Here is a 23,520-nt window from a genome sequence, read left to right as displayed (position 1 = left end):
TATAAAAAACGAGGGTTAAACATGCTCTCTCTCTTGTCTGCAGGTATGTTTTAATGTGAGAGAGGATGCCAACCCCCAGTCCCGTCATCGCCACCTCACCCGCTCTTAAGATAACCTTCGGGCTGACTGGGAGCCCAAGGCGGGTTAGGAAACACCACTAGAGACACTTATGTAATTGTGATGAACTGAGAGAATATTAGGGTAGCACTGTGATTCATTAATCACACGCTGCCTTCCCTGCTCCTACTGTATGTTCTTATCTCTTTCCCTTTGTCTTTTACACCTCTCTCGCCACCTCTTTCTTCGTCTGATTTATAATTTACAACAGATGCACATTGAAGTAAAGATTGAACTTTATTTATAATATTACAATTATAATATTTATTACACTTGGATAATTAACTTCTTTCAATAAAGCGTTTCACATTCTCTTCTGGTTGAAATTAAGTCTCTCATTTGGTGAAATACTACACCTATCCTGTGTTTATCAGATCAATGCAGATGAAGGAAATGAACCGGTTTTAGAGTATTTACATGATGCATAGGAAGTGTAGTGTACTGTTTTTAAAAATTCTATTTCTGTATATAATTACAAATCAGCCTTTAACTAGTTAAATCATGTTTCTAGTCTATTGCATAGTTAGTGTAACCATTGATGTCCCAGGACCAGGATTGGTAAACACTGTTGAAGTGTATAATTGTAATACATACATGCAGACACAGCATCAAAGACTGTAATTTGATACTCCTGGTATTGGATATGACTGAAAAATAATCTCAGACATTCATACCTGAACTGCACCTTATTTGTCAAGGATGAGTACATGATCAGTGATTATATTAAATGTACAGGCTACAGTGTGGAGATCTTAGGCATTGTAATAACTACACGTATATATAACTTGCATCCTTGGCACAAAGTTATATTATATTCTACTCAATCGAAAGGCTTCATTAATGTCATTCAGACGGTTTTGAAGTTGATACAACTGGCTATGATAGCTGAGGTTCATAGCCAGGTTCTGAACTAATATGTATACCAGACGTTTTAGGGTCCATACACAGATCTGCGACATAACTAGCTACGCATACAGGTATTTTATCCTCCACTGCACAATAAGCAAGAAAATAGTTACCTAGCTACGTTATTTAATCTGCATTGCATGGCAAATATCAGCAAGGTAAGCTTACATAATTGTACATTCAATATGCAGTCATTTATTTTTTATTTGTTTTATTTAACCAGGTAGGATAGTTGAAAACAAGTTCTCATTTACAACTGCGACCTGGCCAAGACAAAGCAAAGCAGTGCGACAAACAACACAGTTACACATGGAATAAACAAACACAATCAATAACACAATAGAGAAAAAGTCGATATACAGTGCAAATGAGGTAAGATAAGGGAGGTAGGCAATAAATAGGCCATGGTGTTACAATTTAGCAATTAAACACTGGAGTGATAGATGTGCAAAAGATGAATGTGCAAGTAGATACTGGGGTGCAAATGAGTAAAAAAAAAAAATAACAGTATGGGGATGAGGTAGTTAGATGGGCTATTTACAGATGGGCTATGTACAGGTGCAGTGATCTGTGAGCTGCTCTGACAACTGGTGCTTAAAGTTAGTGAAGGAGATATGGGTCTCCAGCTTCAGTGATTTTTGCAATTCGTTCCAGTCATTGGCAGCAGAGAATTGGAAGGAAAGGCCGCCAAAGGAGGAATTGGCTTTGGGGGTGACCAGTGAAATATACCTGCTGGAGCGCGTGCTACGGGTGGGTGCTGCTATGGTGACCAGTGAGCTGAGATAAGGCGGGGCTTTACCTAGCAAAGACATAGATGACCTGGAGCCAGTGGGTTTGGTGACGAATATGAAGCGAGGGCCAGCCAACGAGAGCATACAGGTCGCAGTGGTGGGTAGTATATCGGGCTTTGGTGACAAAACGGATTGCACTGTGATAGACTGCATCCAATTTGCTGAGTAGAGTGTTGGAGGCTATTTTGTAAATTACATCGCTGAAGTCGAGGATCGGTAGGATAGTCAGTTTTACAAGGGTATGTTTGGCAGCATGAGTGAAGGATGCTTTGTTGCGAAATAGGAAGCCGATTCTAGATTTAATTTTGGATTGGAGATGCTTAATGTGAGTCTAGAAGGAGAGTTTACAGTCTAACCAGACGCCTAGGTATTTGTAGTTGTCCACATATTCTAAGTCAGAACCGTCCAGAGTAGTGATGTTGGACGGGCGGGCAGGTGCGGGCAGCAATCGGTGGAAGAGCATGCATTTAGTTTTACTTGCATTTAAGAGCAGTTGGAGGCCACGGAAGGAGAGTTGTATGGCATTGAAGCTCGTCTGGAGGTTAGTTAACACAGTGTCCAAAGAAGGGCCAGAAGTATACAAATGCTTTAGCTAGCTAGATTTTTTACATCCACTGTTTCACAAGACGACAGCCTGGTTTGCTGGTTGTTTCAGGATTCCCTAAAACATTAAACAACCAGAATTACAATGTCATACTCATGTCACAACACCCATAAAGCTAGCCCTAATGCTAAATCGCGATTTTCGTAAATTAACTTCCTGATAAAATATGCATAATTGTTTGTCTCTACATTAACATATTCCTGTCAACTGTATTTTTTTTTGCATGATTCGTTATGACGTTATAATCACTTACATTTGCTTCCATCCTAGTATATTTGTCAGCCATCTTTGCTGAAGAACGTCTCCAGCCTTGTGTCGCAAAGCGTCAAATTCGTCAAGGGAACCACTCAATTGGTCATCGCCCAGTGGTCGCCTCTGGTGATTTGCATAAAGTTGGGAAAAGTTTATTTTTCACCACCTCCCATGCCACCTTCACACCTCCCAAAGGTCACCGCCCTCTCCGCTTTCCTTCCATTGAAATGAATGGGAAGCGGTGTTTCACCGTACGACATCTTGTGCTAGTGTACATGGGCCGTAATGTGCGTTTGAAAATAGAGCCCTTAGAGTTTATTAATGGGTGAATTATAAATAATGAGTGTGTTAATAATGAGTATGTCAGCAGTAGTACTAAACAATTATTCACAGTTCATCAGAAAATCCATGGCCCACATCTTCAGAAACTTGTGAAGCTGGAATTATCAGAATTGTCAATGTACAATAATACAAAACCAGCCATCATATTTACCATTATCAAGGGCAGACACCCTTGATAAAGATGAGCAATAATGACTGTATGAAATAAATAATTCAAATACTGAGCTAAATTGTTTGCTCCAAAAAAAGGGAAATAATATTATTTTATATTAATACAATTGCTCAGAGAAAGATTTTACTTAAGTCATCCTTTTTTTCCAAAAAAGGTAGGAGTCAAATTATTGACACCCCTAAAGATTATTATAAAGTAGTAAAAAGCTTAGTATTAGTATTCCTAGCACGCAATGACTACAACAAGCTTATGACTACAAACTTGTTGGATGCATTGCAGTTCATTTTGGTTGTGTTTCAGATTATTTTGTACCCAATAGAAATGAATGGTCACTAAACTATTGTCTCATTTTGTAGTCACTTTTATTGTAAATAAGACAGTTTCTAAACACTTCTACATTAATGTGGATGCTACCATTAATGTAGATGCTTTCAAGCCACCCTTTGCCTTGACAGCGTTGCACACTTGGCATTCTCTCAACCAGCTTCATGAAGGAGTACCCACATATGCTGAGCACTTGTTGGCTGCTTTTCCTTCACTCTGCAGTCAAACTCATCCCAAACCCTCTCAATTGGGTTGATGTCGGGTAATTGTGAGGCCAGGTCATCCTGATTCAGCACTCCATCACTTTCCTTCTTGGTCAAATAGCCCTTACACAGCCTGGAGGTGTGTTTTGGGTCATTGTCCTGCTGAAAAACAAAATTATAGTCCCACTAAGCACAAACCAAATGGGATGGCGTATCGCTGCAGAATGCTGTGGTAGCCATGCTGGTTAACTGTGCCTTGAATTCAAAATAAATTACCGACAGTGTCACCAGCAAAGCACCCCCACACCATCACACCTCCTCCTCCATGCTTCACAGTAGGAACCACACATGTGGAGATCATCCGTTCACCTACTCTGGGTCTCACAAAGATACGGAGGCTGGAGCAAAAAATCTCAAATTTGGACTCATCATACCAAAGGACAGATTTCCACCGGTCTAATGTCCATTGCTCATGTTTTTTGGCTCAAGCAAGTCTCTTCTTCTTATTGGTGTCCTTTAGTGGTGGTTTCTTTGAAGCAATTTGACCATGAAGGCCTGATTCACACAGTCTCTGAACAGTTGATGTTGAGATGTGTCTGTTACTTGAACTGTGAAGCATTTATTTGGGCGATAATCTGACATGCAGTTAACGCTAATGAATTTATCCAGAGTCTTCTTTTCCTGTGGCGGTCCTCATGAGAGCCAGTTTCATCATAGCGCTTGATGGTTTTTGCAACTGCACTTGAAGAAACTTTGAAATGTACTGTATTAACTGACCATGTCTTAAAGTAATGATGGACTGTCATTTGTCTTTGCTTATTTGAGCTGTTCTTGCCATACTATGGACTTGGTCTTTTACCAAATAGGGCTAACTTCTGTATACCACACCTACCGGGTCAAACACATTAAGAAGAAATTCCACAAATTACCTTAAGGCACACATGTTAATGAAAATGCATTCCAGATGACTACCTCATGAAGCTGGTTGAGAGAATGACAAGAGTATGCAAAGCTGTCCTCAATGCAAAGGGTGGCTACTTTGAAGAATCTAAAATATATTTAGATTTTTTAACACGTTTTTGGTTACAACATGATTCCATATGTGTTATTTCATAGTTTTGATGTCTTCACTATTATTCTACAATGTAGAAAATAGTCCAAATAAAGAAAAACCCTTGAATGAGTAGGTGTCCAAACTTTTGACTGGTACTGTATATATATATTATATTTGTTTTATTGTTGGACATAAGACTAAAAACACCAGCATATCAGCTGCAAGTGATTTTAATTTTGAAAATCTGTTTCAAAGTATTCCCACCCATAATAGTGAGATATGTGATCGTATACAAATGTAAGCAAGATTTGAAATGATTACGTTTTAGTCAAATAGGTCTGTTCTAGTTGATCCCTACTCTAAACTAATTCTCTATACATTGGCAATGAGTTACTTCAAAACATACCACATAAACGCCACCCTTCTCGGGCTATTGCCATGTCTTTTCAAACAATTAGATGATTAAAAACACACAAAGCACCCTTAATAACTTTATTCTTTCTTTCAGTTCCCTTTCATTTACTTTTTCTGCAGCTGAACAGCACACACTGTCAAAGAACCCAGAGATTAATTGAAGTAATCTCTGGATCACCTCATACTCGGCTGCCAACCAACACACATACAAAAATGCAACTTGAAAATATTTGTTCCCATGAACAAAACTCTAATTATACATTAATTAATCCTGTAAAAACATAAAGTACCTAGTGTACAACATAAAAAGTACATCAGATAAAGGCAGCAGAACAAGGCGTTACACTATTTGGCACAGTTAGCAGACTGAATACAGCCACCCTTAAAATTTACCCAGAATTCTTCCTCTAGCCTCAGATCAACTGAGCCTTTAACGGTTCTTGAATCATCCACCAGGATTAAACAGAAGGGAATATAAAGTGAGTGTTCTGTCCGCTGACCAGTAGAGACCACCCAGTGGTCTGAACGGAATACAATTTCTCCAACAGAGCTGGTCTGGATGAGTAGGTTCAGATGTCAATTACAAACTGGGCATCATCAGCTGTAGGAACAGAAGAGAGAACACAAGTCAGCTTTGAGGACATATCGTTTCCTGAACTTCCAAGAAGCTATGCGCACTGATAGAGCCCTTTCTGGTGCATGCAACCTAAATGGGGTGGTCACAAGATATGCAGCACAAGGCTTGACATATGTTTGCTTTTCTTATGGAGCGGTTCACCTTGAAACTTGGCCTAATGCTGGTACAAAAAACTTAAAAAACACACAAACTGACTCGTTTGCACACTAGGTGAGTGTATGGCCATTTGCCACCTCATACACACTGCACTGATGACAACAGGCCTAAGTAGCCTGCTTCCTTATCTGAAATAAAGTACTTATTGACATCTGCCTGAACCAAGCCACCTGTCCGCTCCCTTTTATTAGTGAAATTTAAGGAGACAGTAAAATGAGGCAAGTTAGGAAGGTGAGACATCAGAACATATGAATGCACAATAGAGTAATTCTAGTGACAAGTGACTGAATGACAAGGAGATACTGTATTTTTATCTTAGGATATAAACAAATGCACCATGAAACAAATGTATAGTTCTCCTAACCACCTTTTAGACATAAGCAACTGCTTTCTGTTTCCCTTCACTGTGAACTATTACGACAGAATGAGTGCAATTACTGAATTTACTGTCCTTGCACCGCTTCTAAGAACAAAACAAGAGAGAACCTGTTCCAAGCACATACTATATCTGCTACAAAGCCATGTGGGCGACAAGTCAGGTGTTTGGGAGAGCAGGTGACCAAGAGGCCAGGCTAGGGCAAGAGGCTAGTGGGTCTCATGAGATATTCAGTAGTCACTGTTAGTATAAGGGCTTACCTGAGATGTCTTTGTTCTCATCCATCTCCTTCAGCTTGCCCAGATGGTGCAGGGCCAACACTGTGACCCCTGGGATATGGGGGAGGCAGCATGGGGGGGTGCGTGCGATTGGTATATTCCGACACTCCAGCAGGAACTTTGTCAGATGATCCTGGTTTCTGCGATAACAACAAAGGGCATAAAGTCTCTGTCTCAGAGGAAAAACACGGACAGTATTACCAGGAGACTCGACAAAAGTCACAAGGTGCAGCAGTGTGTCTAGACCATGAGGTATTCTTGTGCACAATAGTTACCCAAGGTGGGTTAGTGCAGGCTACATAGAAAAGTGCAAGGTCTGTACTTTTCCCATTTTGCACTTTTATTTCACCTTTATTTAACCAGGTAGGCTAGTTGAGAACAAGTTCTCATTTGCAACTGCGACCTGGTCAAGATAAAGCAAAGCAGTTCGACACATACAACACAGTTACACATGGAATAAACATACAGTAGAAAAAGTCTATATACAGTATGTGCAAATGAGGTAGGATAAGGGAGGTAAGGCAATAAATAGGCCATGGTGGCGAAGTAATTACATATAGCAATTAAACACTGGAATGGTAGATGTGCAGAAAATGAATGTGCAAGTAGAGATACTGGGGTGCAAAGGAGCAAGATAAATAAATACAGTATGGGGATGAGGTAGTTGGATGGGCTATTTACAGATGGGCTATGTACAGGTGCAGTGATCTGTGAGCTGCTCTGACAGCTGGTGCTTAAACTAGTGAGGGAGATATGAGTACAGCTTCAGTGATTTTTGCAGTTCGTTCCAGTCATTGGCAGCAGAGAACTGGAAGGAAAGGCAGCCAAAGGAAGAATTGGCTTTGTGGGTGACCAGTGAGATATACCTGCTGGAGCACGTGCTACGGGTGGGTGCTGCTATGGTGACCAGTGAGCTGAGATAAGGTGGAGCTTTACCTAGCAGAGACTTGTTGCTGACCTGGAGCCAGTGGGTTTGGCGACGAGTAATGAAGCGAGGGCCAGCCAACGAGAGCGTACAGGTCGTAGTGGTGGGTAGTATATCAGGCTTTGGTGACATAACGAATGGCACTGATAGACTGCATCCAATTTGTTGAGTAGAGTGTTGGAGGCTATTTTGTAAATGACATCGCTGAAGTCGAGGATCGATAGGATGGTCAGATTTACGAGGGTATGTTTGGCAGCATGAGTGAAGGATGCTTTGTTGCGAAATAGGAAGCCGATTCTAGATTCTAGAGTTGTCCGCATATTCTAAGTCAGAACCGTCCAGAGTAGTGATGCTGGACGGGCGGGCAGGTGCGGGCAGCGATCGGTTGAAGAGCATGCATTTAGTTTTACTTGCATTTAAGAGCAGTTATAGGCCACGGAAGGAGAGTTGTATGGCATTGAAGCTCGTCTGGAGGTTTGTTAACACAGTGTCCAAAGAAGGGCCAGAGGTATACAGAATGGTGTCGTCTGAGTAGCGTTGTATCAGAGAATCACCAGCAGCAAGAGCGACATCATTGATGTATACAGAGGAGAGAGTCGGCCCGAGAATTGAACCCTGTGGCACCCCCATAGAGACTGACAGAGGTCCGGACAACAGGCCCTCCGATTTGACACACTGAACTCTACCAGAGAAATAGTTGGTGAACCAGGCGAGGCAATCATTTGAGAAACCCAAGGCTGTTGAGTCTGCCGATAAGAATGTGGTGATTGACAGAGTTGAAAGCCTTGGCCAGGTCGATAAATACGGCTACACAGTAATGTCTCTTATCGATGGCGGTTATGATATCGTTTTGGACCTTGAGCGTGGTTGAGGTGCACCCATGACCAGCTCTGACACCAGATTGCATAGCGGAGAAGGTACGGTGGGATTCGAAATGGTCAGTAATCTGTTTGTTAACTTGGCTTTCGAAGACCTTAGAAAGGCAGGGTAGGATAGATATAGGTCTGTAGCAGTTTGGGTCTCGAGTGTCTCCCCCTTTGAAGAGGGGGATGACCGCGGCAGCTTTCCAATCCTTGGGGATCTCAGACGATACGAAAGAGGTTGAACAGGCTAGTAAATAGGGGTTGCAACAATTTCGGCAGATAATTTTAGAAAGAGAGGATCCAGATTGTCTAGTCCGGCTGATTTGTAGGGGTCCAGATTTTGCCGCTCTTTCAGAACATCAGTTATCTGGATTTGAGTGAAGGAGAAATGGGGGAGGCTTGGGCGAGTTGCTGTGGGGGGTTGCAGGGCAGTTGACCGGGGTAGTGGTAGCCAGGTGGAAAGCATGGCCAGCCGTAGAAAAATGCTTATTAAAATTCTCAACTATAGTGGATTTATCGGTGGTGTCAGTACAGTGGGCAGCTGGGTGGAAGTGCTCTTATTCTCCATGGATTTTACAGTGTCCCAGAACTTTTTTGAGTTAGTGCTACAGGAAGCAAATTTCTGCTTGAAAAAGCTAGACTTAGCTTTCCTAACTGCCTGTGTATATTGGTTCCTAACTTCCCTGAAAAGTTGCATATCACGGGGGCTATTCTATGCTAATGCAGAATGCCACAGGATGTATTTGTGAATGTCAAGTGCAGTCAGGTCTGGAGAGAACCAAGGGCAATATCTGTTCCTGGTAATAAAGTTTTTGAATGGTGCATGCTTATTTAAGATGGTGAGGAAGGCACTTTTAAAGAATAACCAGGCATCCTCTACTGACGGGATGAGGTCAATATCCTTTCAGGATACCCGGGCTAGGTCGATTAGAAAGGCCTGCTCGCTGAAGTGTTTTAGGGAGCGTTTGACAGTGTTGAGGGGTGGTCGTTTGACCGCAGACCCATTACGGATGCAGGCAATGAGGCAGGGATTGCTGAAATCTTGGTTGAAAACAGCAGAGGTGTATTTGGAGGGCAAATTGGTTAGGATGATGCCTGTGTTTACGGATTTGGGGTTGTACCTGGTGGGTTCATTGATAATTTGTGTGAGATTGAGGGCATCAAGCTTAGATTGTAGGATGGCCGAGGTGTTAAGCATGTCCCAGTTTAGGTCACCTAGCAGCACGAGCTCTGAAGATAGATGGGGGGCAAACAATTCACATATTGTGTCCAGGGCACAGCTGGGGGCAGAGGGTGGTCTATAGCAAGAGGCAACAGCGAGACTTATTTCTGGAAAGGTGGATTTTTAAAAGTAGAAACTCGAATTGTTTGGGTACAGACCTGGATAGTATGACAGAACTCTGCAGGCTATATCTGCAGTAGATTGCAACACCGCCCCCTTTGGTAGGTCTATCTTGTCGGAAAATGTTATAGTTGGGGATGGAAATTTCATGGTTTTTGGTGGTCTTCCTAAGCCAGGATTCAGACACGGCTAGGACATCCAGGTTGGCAGAGTGTGCTAAAGCAGTGAATAAAACAAACTTAGGGAGGAGGCTTCTAATGTTAACATGCATGAAACCAAGGCTTTTACAGTTACAGAAGTCAACAAATGAGAGCCCCTGGGGAGTAGGAGTGGAGCTAGGCACAGCAGGGCCTGAATTAACCTCTACATCACCAGAGGAGGAGTAGGATAAGTGTATGGCTAAAGGCTATCAGAACTGGTCGTCTAGTACGTTCGGAACAGAGAGTAAAAGGAGCAGGTTTCTGGGCGCGATAGAATAGATTCAAGGCACTCACTGTATCTGGTCATAAAAGGCAGGGAAAACATGTTATGCAACCCAACTCTTGAGACTGCAGTGTGTCCTGAACAGAGGGAGTAGAGAGTAGACAACATATACCTGTTGTCATACAGTTAATTCCCTCAGTTCTCTCTGAAAGGCTGCTGACTGATTTATCCTCCTCACACACATAGCCCCAGATCATTGCTGTAAACGAGAATGTGTTCAGTCAACACACCTGGTAAAATAACAGTTAAAAATAAATACAAATAACATGTACACTCCCACAGATGTTGACATATCGGATCAACTCATCTTGACAGAGATAATTTAATCTGTTTTTGCTTGATCCATACAATAAGGATGCTGCTAAAATTATGGAAACAGGTAAAAGTGCATTTAATGCAATAGGACTAAGTACTGTACATAAGTTCCTAGAAAAATGGCACAGAATCAGCACAGAGCTCTTGAGGTCTGTCTTTAGGCACTGGTGCGCAAGGCGCTTCATTCTCCAAACTAGTAGCTACAGTGCATTCCAGTGTGTTTTTCAATATCATAGGCATCATGCCCATAGGGGGCCCTCAGATTTGTCCTGTTTAAACAAACATTGTTTCTCTGTAATACTACTAGCCACATAGCAATTTTAGGAAGATGGCTTGAACTAGCCCAGATTAGTTCCCAATCTCATAACTATACTGAACAAAAATATAAAACACGAGAGTTATAGTTCATATAAGGAAATCAGACAATTTAAATAAATAAATTAGGCTCTAATCTATGGATTTCACATAAATGGGCAGGGGTGCAGCCATGGGTGGACCTTGGAGGGCATAGGTCCACCTACATGACAGCCAGGCCAGCCAATCAGAATTAGTTTTTCCCCACAAAATGGCTTTATCACAGACAGCAATACTCTTGACACCCAGGCAGCTTATGGTAGAGAAATTTAGAAAAGCAAGCAATAACTAAATAAAACACATTCCTTTCAATCTTCAACTCAGATTTTAGCAGAAAAGCATATTTAGTTTATTCTAAAATAGAACCACCAATCAGGAGGATACATAGTTCATGAGGTATGATTAGATACGCAGAAAGACATTAACATAGAATTAAGCATATGATTATGTCCGTTTCAGGTGTTGGGAAAAATGTTTAGAAAAAAAAAAAAATCCAAACCAACCCCCCATCCATCCTTACCTACTTTGTGCCTCCTTGGATTTTTGTGGTGCATGACGCCCCTGTTCAATATGACAAGTATTCGGCAGAATTCCGTTATTTTTGAGTAACTTACCTCCAGGAGTCGTGGAGAACAGAGTGCCTCCGGGCGTCTGACTAGGAGTCGGGCAGCTGAGACCAGTCTTTCGTCTGCTCAAAGCTACTGGGAATAGGGCAGTTAAGGCCTATGCTGCGGTTACAATTAGAAGACATTGCAGAAAGTCGATGAATAAACAAATAAGTTATACAAAGGAATTAAAAGTTCCAAAACAAAAACAGCCTGGGCAAATTGCTGATCGATGTCAACTCTGGCCTGTCGTCAACTAATGCTGCGCCAACTCGAAAGTTTATTTGGAAACACGGGACCGCTGGGAGACACACCACTTCAAGATTGACATGCTCCGAGAGCCACGTGCAGGTGTTTATGAAAAAGCTGCTGATGAGAGGCGTGGTTTAGTTTCGTTGTCGCAATCACACCTTACTACTAAACTGTATGATACAACTGCGCTAAAATACATTTTACACCTCCCATGATTTAATGGGGCTGGCAGACCGTTTATATCTTTGTGTACTGTGTAAATGAGGACTAGGAAATACATTTTGATTGATGTCACCTATTTATTTGTCTATGTGACGTCAAGACAATGTTATTCAAAGTGTTATATCATCCAAGACTGCTAAATTTTCTTAGACTGCGTGACAGTGGTCTCTCATTAAATGTCATTCCCAGTCAATCTTGGTTGTTTGGAAAAAATTAAAATAAATTACTCAAACATCTTCAGCCTTACTTGTTCACAATCAAAATACATGTTATTCAAAAACATGGCAGATGAGCCATAATCCATTTAAACAGGATAACGAGATACTGTAGTAATCTGTCAAAACATACTGAGCGTTTGGGTGTAATCTGGGTAGACAATTTATTGCTGGTGGGGCTCTATTGAATGTAAAATAATTGCCAGATTGCAGTCTCTTGTGGAAACTTCTTGATGCGTGCAAGACAGTTGCAAGATGATAAATAGAACCCCCTGCCAGAACATGCAGTCAGTGAGTGATGACATCATCATGAGTAAACATGACACTGAAGTCTACTACTTAAATAAAGACAGACCAAGGGCACTTCAAATCAACAAGTGTATGGAGAATCATGAGGTGTATGACATTAATGCAACAAGAATAGAAAGGCGAAAATGGTACAGTTCCGTCTTTTTTATTGAATATTAAGGTAAATATTTCACATTAATACAGGCTACATAAAGTAGAGCCACTATACGACATGAAATGTACTCTCATTTGAACCCTTTTTAGTATGTAAACAATTATACATGTATTTACCACTCTAAAAAGTCTGATTTATCTCTTTATGTTATCACCTAGTTCTTGGGCTGAGTATAAATAGCGTACAGTCCTGTAGAGCCCTGCAGACCAAGAACAATTAAATGTGGGGCTTTTAAAGTCAAAATAATGGCTATACTACGCAAAGAATGGATCCTGTTGAACAGGCAAATCGGTTTGTTCATAGACATTGGTAAACACATTACAGCCCACACTGGATTTGTCTTTTAAGTTAGGCACATCAAAATGGTGTCCAACCATCCAATTCCTCCTTTCTGGACACTCCCTAGGTTAATATCGTTGAATATTATGTAATTATCTGGTTCTCTTAAACGTGTATGAGTCTTGTTACTGGTCCTATGCTTTGATGGCCGCGTGTTTAGTTGACATGATTCAGGTGCACATTCCCAACGTGCGGTGCCCAAGTCCCAGGCCAGACCTAAAACGACAAGTTTTCACCACTTAGCTACAAAACCAAAACAGTGCGGACTGAGTAATGGTGAAAATAAGTGAAGACTGTTTACGGGAGTGCTTACCTGCTGGGGATCGGAGTTATCTGCAGAGTTAGAGACCACCTTCATTATGGGGTTCCAGGCAGGGTCAGCGTTATGGAGCCCGTTGTACACGGGGCCCCCGGGGGCCTCTCCCATAGGAGGGTTGGGAGGAATCATCGTCCCGCCATACATTGATATTGGCAAACCCTCGAAAGGACAAGAGAAAGAAGTGGTAAACATTTTGTTTTTGTGATAGATCTCATAGCATCACTCGCACCAGGAGATCTTTGCACCAACTACTTAGCGAGGAGATCTTTGCACCAACTACTTAGCGGTGTCCGTTACCTTTGGGAAGTCCATAAAGTTGGTGGGCATAGGCTGATGGAAGGTGTTGGAGGGGTTCACGATGCCCGTGTCGTCACGCTCCATGGCCTGGTGCTGGGAGAAAGCACTCTGCTCCTGCATCTGCTGGTGCATCACGTGACCGCCCATCAGGGGCTGAGACCAGCCCGACATTGCCTCTGAAGGTGGAGGGTAAGAGGAGGGGAGGACTGAGATTTGGGATGGTGTGAGAGTTAATTGTCATGTTAAAAAAACATTTACACAGAAGAAATTCACAATATATTTCAAAACCTTACAAGAAACATCTTAAAACACTCTGAAGTTGAGACGATCAGGTCTACATCTATCCATTGTGCACTAACCCCATCCACCTTCCCCCTGAACACTCACCAGAAGCACTGCCCACTCCAAAGGACCAGATGCCCCCCTGTCCGACAGGCGGTGTGTAGCTGGCGGTGAGCATGGCGTGGTTGACGGAGCCCGTCTGGCGGATACGTGCCAGGCGCTCGGTGCCGATGGGAGGGGGCACCTTGCGGTCTTGCTGGCTATTGCTGCTGGGCTTAGCCTGAATAAGAGCCGGGGTCACCATGGACGCACAGAGGGGGGACGAGCCCGCAGATGACACAGAGGGCACTGGGGACTCACCTGAGGGAGGGGCAAAGGCTTGGCTTGTTAACTTTCCAAATGTTAGATTAATCAAATACTTAGGATAAAATCAGATTAAATCATTTGATTTTGCTACATTTACTTTCATTATTTTACCAAGTGACTGTCTCTGTGTCCCACCTTGACAGTAGACAATGAAGCAAATGTACTTTGTTTACAAAACAACAAAAAACGGGGGGGGGGGGGGGGGGGGGGGGGGGGGGGGGGGGGGGGCACAGAACATCTATGAAGCAACGGCCCTGTTCCCTCTCCCTGTGTTGTGTTCTTACAGGAGGTGGAGGCGCTCCAGGGGTGAGGAGAGAAGTGCTGGCGGCTGAAGGAGGCTGGACCCTGCAGGTACACTGGACTGCAGGAGATACTGGTGGCGAAGCTAGTCAGAGCAGCAGACGAAGAGATGGTGTTTCCCGACGGGTCCATTGGGTGCATTCCTGAAACAAAGAGTTCAACTGACCCGGTTAAATTATGTAGGCACAAACCACTGTAATAAACTGAACTAGTCTGCCTATATACAGGTAACTGCCAAAATAAAGGAAGCAGTTGAGCAAATAAATTAGGGTTCTGGTTCCTATGGTGTTGGGTACATTTTCCTTGCATGGGTTAGGTCCACTCAAAGGGCAAGGTAAATGACAATGCAACCATCCACAGGGCACAAGTGGTCACTGAATGGTTTGATGAGCATGAAAATGAAAATGATGTAAACCTTTACGTCACGGCCATCTCAGTCACCAGATCCCAACCCAATTGAACACTAATGGGAGATTCTGGAGCAGCGCCTGAGACAGTGTTTAACACCACCATCAACAAGATAACTCATTATTATTTATTGTGGAAAAATGGTGTCGCATCCCTCCAATAGAGTTCCAGATGCTTGTAGAATCTATGCCAGGGCTCATTGAAGCTGTTCTGGTGGCTTGTGGTGGTCCAACGCCCTATTAAGACACTTTAATGTCGGCGTTTCCTTTATTTTGTCAGTTCCTGTATGTATGTATGTATGTATGTATGTATGTATGTATGTATGTATGTATGTATGTATGTATGTATGTATGTATGTATGTGAAGAGAACTGCTTTGTGGAATCAGTTGATTTTTTGTTTCTGTGGAACAAAACTATTGTCTTGGAGTTGGACTACATAGAGCTATGGGTTATGACTGTGTGTGTGTCTGTGGTGGAGTCTTTATGGTCCTTGTTGCTTACCGATTGGACTGGTGACAATCCTCTGGGTGTTACAGCGGTACCCTGGTGCCTTGGAGCCATCAGGAGGGGGCACCACGTTCTCCATCTGTCCCATGCCCCCTATATAGGCCGGGGGAGCGGTGTAGGGCTGCTCAGGAGGGGTCCGTGCAGGCAGGTGACATGCTCCCCACACCTGGTTGTTGCCCACCTGGTTGCTGTCAAACATGCTGCTGAAATGGTTGAAGAGGGCTGTGGGGCCGTAGTTGGGGGGCAGCTGCTGGGCCTTGCCCCCATGGATGTGCATCTGGGAGCCGTTCATCATGCCCATGTTGGAGGACATCTGCTGCTGCATGGAGGGGGTTGCCATGCCCTGGCTGGCATGCTGCTGCTGTGGTTTCTGACGTTGCTCCTGGGATGCTCCAGAGGGTACAAATACAGACTGGTGCTCCTGTGGAGATGCCCCAGCTGCCATGGGGTAGAACTGGGCTGAGGGCTGCATGCGTGAGGGAGCAGGCGACGCGTAGTGAGGTAAAGTGCTGCTGGTGTGTGTGACCGTGCTGCCCCCTGCTGGTGCAGAGCGAGACGTGGGCAGGAGGGAGCAGGGAGGCTGGGCGGCCCGGAGGCTGGGCTCTGTGCTGGAGGAGGAGGGGAGGGACAGCTGCTGCTGTCGGCTATCTGGCTGCTGGGAGGGCAGTGGGGGTGGAGCAGTGGGAGCTGTGAAGTGCATGGGTCCGGTGGAGTTGGAGCCTTCAGATGCTCCACCTTGGACAGGTGCCGCTGTGTCTGGAGGGGACTTCTCTTTACCAGGCGTGGCGCAGCCAGCAGGCTCTGGCTTGGAAATGGGTAGCTGCTGTGCAGGTGGGGCGATAGGCGCAGGAGGGGAGGGTGGGGTAGAGGGCGTGGTGGGGGGTGCAGTGCCCATCTGCGTAGCGGGCGCACCACTCATGGTCGAGGTGACCGCTGCCATGCTGGCCGTCTTTGATTCGCCAGAAAAGAGCTGCTTCCTGACAGAGGAGGGCATGGGGGTGCCAGAGGGTGCAGATCTGGAGGGAGAGGCGGTGGCTGCAGGGCCTGCTATAAAGGTAGGGGCTGTGTACTCTGGATGGGCAGCGGAGGCAGGCAAGGGCCGGAGAGCAGTGGTGCCGTTGTGCTTGGGAGAGCTGTTAGTGCTGGCGGGGCTAATGGGACGTACCGGGAACGGGCCCCAGGTGTTGGGCGACGGAGAGAAGGTGCCACCGAACTGTGCCATGGGCAGGCGCGGGTGTCGGATGTGGTGCATGGTCTGGGCGGCCAGCAGTGCCAGGTGGGGGTTGGAGTACGCCAGAGGAAGTGAAACAAAAGGGGGCCTCACTCCGGAAGACAGGTTCTTCCCCATCTTCCCTCCGTGTTGAGAGACGGAGGACGACTGGAAGGACACAGCGGACGACGGCAACACTGATGCCAGGCCCTTGGAGCCGGCCGCCGTAGTGTTGGTGGCCCCTGTGGAGGTGGTGTAGGTGGAGCCAATCTTGGTGCTGGTGCCGGGGGCGCGGATGTGGTTTCTGGGGATCAGGTCCTCCAGCTCCTTGGCTGGGTCCTGGATCAGGGCGCTGATCAGCTGCACGGCGTGTCGAGTCGACTCTGTGCCACCTCTGAAAGACCAGAGGGAAAGGAAGAAAAGCAGGTGTGTGTCAGACAGTAAAAATGACTATGATATGATATACTGACAGACTGTTCTGTGAAAGCAGTAGACAGTGGGCTGGTCTAACCTGATGGTGATCATCCTCTCTCCATTCTTGTCCTTCTGTTTGTCCACGTCGATGTGAGCACCGGTCACGTCCTGAATGGCAGTGATATTACAGCCACCTCTGCCCATGATCCGAGACACCACAGAGGCAGGCACCGACAGCTTCTTTGACCTGAGAAAACACACACAAGCAATTCAATTAATATATATATGTGTCATATGTCTTTACATTCCACAACTATGTAGTAGATACCAGTGGCAGTTGATTGTTATACATTAAACTAAAGCAACGGAGATGCTAAACAGGGACATACTGTACTCCTACTGTCTTTATGCATAACAGTAACTACAGTAGCGACTGTTTGATTTAAGGCACATTCCTGTGAGCTAACCCACCTTCGCACCACCTCCTTCCAGCCTTCTTCTCTCTTCTGGCCCCTCTTGGGGCTGGTGAGGTTCATCTTGCTGACGGGCGAGGTGACTGGCAGTGAAATGGTTCTGAACGAGGAGGGAAGGGAACTGGGCATCAAGTCGTTTATGCGGTCATGGATTCTGAGAAGAAAGAATACGGAATAATAAACTTAAGAGAACCCTGCGGTGTACCTAAAACAATTCAGATGGCACATGCAGGATTCTTCCCTTTCTACATTTTGCACTAAAGCCAGAGAAAACAAACTAACAAAGGTTCTACTTTTACCACTACAGCAGTATACTAGTTAAAGGACTAACAAAAGGTTATATTTTTAGTTTGGATACACAGCAGTTGAGCAAAAAAGACTAGCCACTTACTTATGGTGTGGTTTGGAGATGGACACAGTGATCTTGTCGTCTCGGGAGCTGTGTAGTGATGTGCATTGCCTCTTCTCAGGGACCGGCTGGGGCTGCTGGCTCACCACCGAGGGAGCAGACGATGAAAAGCAGGAGGAAGACGAAGAGGGCAGGTCCGGTAGGTAGTTGAGCTCCTGGCTCTTGCCTCCGCTGCTGCTCTCGCTGTTGCAATCGGTGCTGTCCAAGTTGTCCGAGTCGCTTCCACCCGGCACCCCACCACCCCTGGGCTCCCCGTGGATCTTGTTTTTGTTAGCCTTCTGCTGAGCCAGCGCCACCTGGGGGTCTTGCAGGATGATGGGCTCGCTGGGGGAGTCCTTGGTCTTGTTCTTCTTGTTCTTGCGGTTGGAGCTGGGCGTGGTCGTCACATTGGCTCGTTTCTTGCCGAAGGCGTTGGTGAAGGTGCTGGAGGTGGCAGAGATGCCAATGGTGGTGGTTGTGGTAGCGCTGGGCGGGTCAATGGGGACATCGCCGTCTACACAGACCATGAGACAAGGAAGGAAAAGGTTATTTACCCTTATTTTACAATTATAAATTAACAGAAATTATTTTTAAAAAGTAGATTAGAAAGATGCTGGATGGCTGTGTCTCAGTTGAGATGTATACTGAACAAAAAAATAAACACAACATGTAAAGTGTTGGTCCCATGTATCATGAGCTGAAAAAAGATATTGGCATGCTGGCTGCAGGAATGTCCATCAGAGCTATTGCCAGAGAACTGAATGTTTCTCTACCATAAGCCTCCTCCAACATTGTTATAGAGAATCTGGCAGTACGTCCAACCAGCCTCACAACCACAGACCATGTGTATGGCGTTGTGTGGGCGAGCAGTTTGCTGATGTCAACGTTGTGAACAGAGTGCCCCATGGTGGCGGTGGGGTTAAGGTATGGGCAGGCATAAGCTACGGACAACGAACACAATTGCATTTCATCTATGGCAATTTGAATGCACAGAAATACCATGTCACGGGATCCTGAGAACCATTGTGAGGCCCATTTTTTAAGGTATCTGTGACCAAAAGATGCACATCTGTATTCCCAGGCATGTGAAATCCATTGATTAGGGCCTAATGAAATTACTTAAATTGACTGGTTTCCTCACATGAACTGTAACTCAGTAAAAATATCTTTCAAATTGTTGCGTTTATATACGTGTTCAGTATATTCTTCTATCAGTTAACATAATAGGGAAACAAAACAGGCTGTAAATAAATGAGAAGCTTGTTTAATTGTGACTGCAATATCCCTTCAGTCAAGCAGACAGAGACATAGTTGATCTAGGAAAAAGGTCATCTTAAACAGCAATACAATGCTGATATCAGTAGCTGGAACAGGCTATTAGAGGCTGTAAAGGTTGAGCTGGTAAATAGGTTCTCACCTTCGGAGGAGTCTTGGTCCTGGTCCTGTAACTCCTGGTCCTCCTCCTTTACTTTGGCCTCTTCCTCCTCCAGCTTCCTCTTCTGCTCTTCCTTCTTCTTCTTGCGTTTCTCCTTACGCTTCTCACGCTTAGCAGCCAGGGCTTGCTTCTTACTTTCCTCCCTGGACTGTACACCCCAAGCAAAAACAGATGATTACAATATCTACAGAGACCTGTAAATCCATACAGATAAATGAGGAGCAGAAGGTTCGTGTCCCAAATGACACCCTATTCCCTATTTAGTGCACTACTATTGACCAGGGCCCATAAGTAGTGGATCATTTTACAGAACTGTTGCAAATTGAGGTTGGACATTTGTCCAAAACATTCAGCATGCATGTCTTCAACATATGTCAGGTAGATATCCAGTGCCTTCAGAAAGTATTCATACCCCTTAACTTATTCCACACTTTGTTGTGTTACAGTCAATTCAAAATATATTAAATATAATTTTTTCCCCCTCACTTCTACACACAATACCCAAATGACAAAGTGAACATGTTTTTAGACATTTATTGAAAATAAAATACAGAAATATCTCAAATACATAACTATTCCCACCCGAGTCAATACTTACTAGAAGCACATATGGCAGCGATTACAGCGGCGAGTCTTTCTGGGTAAGTCTCTAAGAGCTATCCACACCTGGATTGTGCAACATTTACCCATTGTTATTTTTTTAATTCTTAAACCTCTTAACTTGGTTGTTGATCTTCAAGTAGATTTAAGTCAAAACTGTAACTAGGCCATTCAGGAACATTCATTGTCTTCTTGGTAAGCAACTAGTGTAGACTTGGCCTTGTTTTAGATTGTCCTGCTGAATGGTAAATTCATCTCCCAGTGTCTGGTGGAAAGCAGAATTATGCCTGTGCTTAGCTCTACTCAATTTTTTATCCTGAAAATTCCCCCATCCTTAATCACAAGCATACCCATAACATGATGCAGCCACCACTATGCTGGAAAATATGGAGAGTGGTACTCAGTAATGGGTTGTATTGGCCCCAATCATAACACTTGTATTCAGGACAAAAAAGGTAATTGCTTTGCCACATTTTTGCAGTATTACTTACATGCCCTTGTTGTAAACAGGATGCATGTTTTGGAATAGTATTATTCTGTACAGGCATCCTTTTCACTCTGTCAATTAGGTTAGTATTGTGGAGTAACTACAATGTTGTAGACCATCCTCAGTTCTCTCCTATCACAGCAATTAAACTCTGGTTTTAAAGTCAACATTGGCCTCATGGTGAAATGTGTAGTGACACATCATCCCAAGTATAATTAAAAACTTCACCATGCTCTAAGGGATATTCAATGTCTGCTTTTTTTTTTTAAATATCCATCTACCAATAGGTGACCTTCTTTGTGAGGCATTAGAAGACATCCCTGGTCTTTGCGGTTGAATCTGTGTTTTAAATTCACTGCTCGACTGAGGGACCTTACAGATGCAGTTGAAGTCGGAAGTTTACATACACCTTATCCAAATATATTTAAACTCATTTTCACAATTCCTGACATTTAATCCTAGTAAAAATTCCCTGTCTTAGGTCAGTTAGGATCACCACTATTTTAAGAATGTGAAATGTCAGCATAATAGTAGAGAGAATGATTCATTTCAGCTTTTATTTCTTTCATCACATTCCCAGTGGGTCAGAAGTTTACATACACTCAATTAGTCTTTGGTAGCATTGCCTTTAAATTGTTTAACTTGGGTCAAACATTTAGGGTAGCCTTCCACAAGCTTCCCACAATAAGTTGGGTGAATTTTGGCCCATTCCTCCTGACAGAGCTGGTGTAACCGAGTAAGGTTTGTAGGCCTCCTTGCTCGCACACGCTTTTTCAGTTCTGCCCACAAATTTTCTATAGAATTGAGGTCAGGGCTTTGTGATGGCCACTCCAATACCTTGACTTTGTTGTCCTTAAGCCATTTTGCCACAACTTTGGAAGTAGGCTTGGGGTCATTGTCCATTTGGAAGACCCATTTGCGACCAAGCTTTAACTTCCTGACTGATGTCTTGAGATGTTGCTTCAATATATCCCCATAATTTTCCTACCTCATGATGCCATCTATTTTGTGAAGTGCACCAGTCCCTCCTGCAGAAAAGCACACCCACAATATGATGCTGCCACCCCCGTGCTTCACGGTTGGGATGGTGTTTTGGCTTGCAAGCCTCCCCCCTTTTTCCTCCTAACATAACGATGGTAATTTTGGCCAAACACTTCTATTTTTGTTTCATCAGACAAGAGAACATTTCTCCAAAAAGTACAATCTTTGTCCCCATGTGCAGTTGCAAACCGTAGTCTGGATTTTTTTGTGTTTTGGAGCAGTGGCTTCTTCCTTGCTGAGAGGCCTTTCAGGTTATGTCGATATAGGACTCGTTTTACTGTGGATATAGATGCTTTTGTACCTGTTTCCTCCAGCATATTCACAAGGTCTTTTGCTGCAGTTCTGGGATTGATTTGCACTTTTCGCACCAAAGTACGTTCATCTCTAGAATGCGTCTCCTTCCTGAGCGGTATGACGGCTGCGTGGTCCCATGGTGTTTATACTTGCGTACTATTGTTTGTACAGAAGAACGTGGTACCTTCAGGCGTTTGGAAATTGTGCCCAAGGATGAACCAGACTTGGAGGTCTACATTTTTATTTTTCCTGAGGTCTTGGTTGATTTCTTTTTATTTTCCCATGATATCATGCAAAGAGGCACTGAGTTTTAAAGGAGGCCTTGAAATACATCCACAGGTACACCTCCAATTGACTCAAATTATATAAATTAGCCTATCAGAAGCTTCTAAAGCCATGACATAATTTTATGGAATTTTCCAAGCTGTTTAAAGGCACAGTTAACTTAGTGTATGTAAACTTCTGACCCACTGGAATTGTGATACAGTGAATTATAAGTGAAATAATCGGTCTGTAAAAAATTGTTGGAAAAATTACCTGTGTCATGCACAAAGTAGATGTCCTAACCAACTTGCCAAAACTATTGTTTGTTAACAAGAAATGTGTAGAGTGGTTGAAAAATGAGTTTTAATGACTTCAACCTAAGTGTATGTAAACTTCCGACTTCAACTGTAATTGTATGTGTGGGGTACAGAGATACGGTAGTCATTTAAAAAAAAAAAATCATATTCAACATTATTGCTGCAAACAGAGAATCCATTTAACTTTTGTATTTAACCTATATTTAACCTTTATTTAACTAGGCAAGTTAGTTAAGATAAAAATTCTTATTTACAATGACGGCCAACCAAAAGGCAAACGGCCTTTTGCGGGGACTGGGATTAAAAATGGAAATATAGGACATCACGACAAGAGAGACAACACTACAGAGAGACCTAAAACAACATAGCATGGCAGCAACACAGGATGGTAGGAACACAAAATGACAACATGATAGCAACACAACATGGCAGCAGCACAACATGGTAGCAGCGCAAAACAGGGTCAAACATTATTGGGCACAGACAATAGCATAGAGGGCAAGAAGGTAGAGACATCACGCAAAGCAGCCACAACTGTCAGTAAGAGCGTCCATGATGAGTCTTTGAATTAAGTGATTGAGATAAAACTGTCCAGTTTGAGTGTTTGTTGCAGCTTGTTCCAGTTGCTAGCTGCAACGAACTGAAAAGACGAGCGACCCAAGGATGTGTGTGCTTTGGGGACCTTTAACAGAAGGTGACTGGCAGAACGGGTGTTGGAGGATGAGGGCTGCAGATAGAGGCGAGTGAGGCCTAAGAGGGTTTTATAAATAAGCATCAACCAGTAGGTCTTGCGACGGGTATACAGAGATGACCAGTTTACAGAGGAGTATAGAGTGCAGTGATGTGTCCTACAAGCAGCATTGGTGGCAAATCTGATGGCCGAATGGTAAAGAACATCTAGCCACTCGAGAGCACCCTTACCCGCCGATCTATAAATTATGTCTCTGTAATCTAGCATGGGTAGGATGGTCATCTGAATCAGGGTTAGTTTGGCAGCTGGAGTGAAAGAGGAGCAATTACGATAGAGGAAACCAAGTCTAGATTTAACTTTAGCCTGCAGATCTGATATGTGCTGAGAGAAGGACAGTGTACAGTCTAGCCATACTCCCACGT

The 23,520-nt window shown here is 43.9% G+C and overlaps 1 protein-coding gene and 1 pseudogene across 6 annotated transcripts in view; both read right to left on the bottom strand.

Annotated features, from left to right (window-relative positions):
* Positions 1-5,290: 5,290 nt before the first annotated feature.
* On the bottom strand, positions 5,291-11,659 carry LOC120032574 (annotated as a pseudogene).
* A 981-nt stretch (positions 11,660-12,640) lies between these two features.
* Positions 12,641-23,520, bottom strand: part of LOC120032531 (ankyrin repeat and KH domain-containing protein 1-like) — a 55,038-nt gene continuing 44,158 nt past the window's right edge. For 3 of the 6 annotated variants that reach the window (XM_038978675.1, XM_038978683.1, XM_038978689.1), the window contains exons 25-34: positions 19,387-19,552; positions 17,973-18,483; positions 17,580-17,735; positions 17,206-17,355; positions 15,479-17,088; positions 14,553-14,711; positions 14,008-14,262; positions 13,621-13,826; positions 13,318-13,482; positions 12,641-13,220 (exon numbers count right to left, since the gene is read on the bottom strand). In XM_038978675.1, coding sequence (XP_038834603.1) covers positions 13,161-13,220; positions 13,318-13,482; positions 13,621-13,826; positions 14,008-14,262; positions 14,553-14,711; positions 15,479-17,088; positions 17,206-17,355; positions 17,580-17,735; positions 17,973-18,483; positions 19,387-19,552 — 3,438 coding nt within the window. In that variant the 3' untranslated portion in view covers positions 12,641-13,160. The remainder of the gene's footprint in view (positions 13,221-13,317; positions 13,483-13,620; positions 13,827-14,007; positions 14,263-14,552; positions 14,712-15,478; positions 17,089-17,205; positions 17,356-17,579; positions 17,736-17,972; positions 18,484-19,386; positions 19,553-23,520) is intronic. The other 3 variants (XM_038978694.1, XM_038978700.1, XM_038978706.1) reach the window with 1 other exon arrangement.

Source organism: Salvelinus namaycush, chromosome 3 (assembly GCF_016432855.1).
Source record: "Salvelinus namaycush isolate Seneca chromosome 3, SaNama_1.0, whole genome shotgun sequence".
In the NCBI taxonomy this organism is placed as follows: domain Eukaryota; kingdom Metazoa; phylum Chordata; class Actinopteri; order Salmoniformes; family Salmonidae; genus Salvelinus; species Salvelinus namaycush.
Note: the sequence above shows the minus strand (reverse complement) of the source record. Positions and strands in the feature narration are given on the sequence as shown.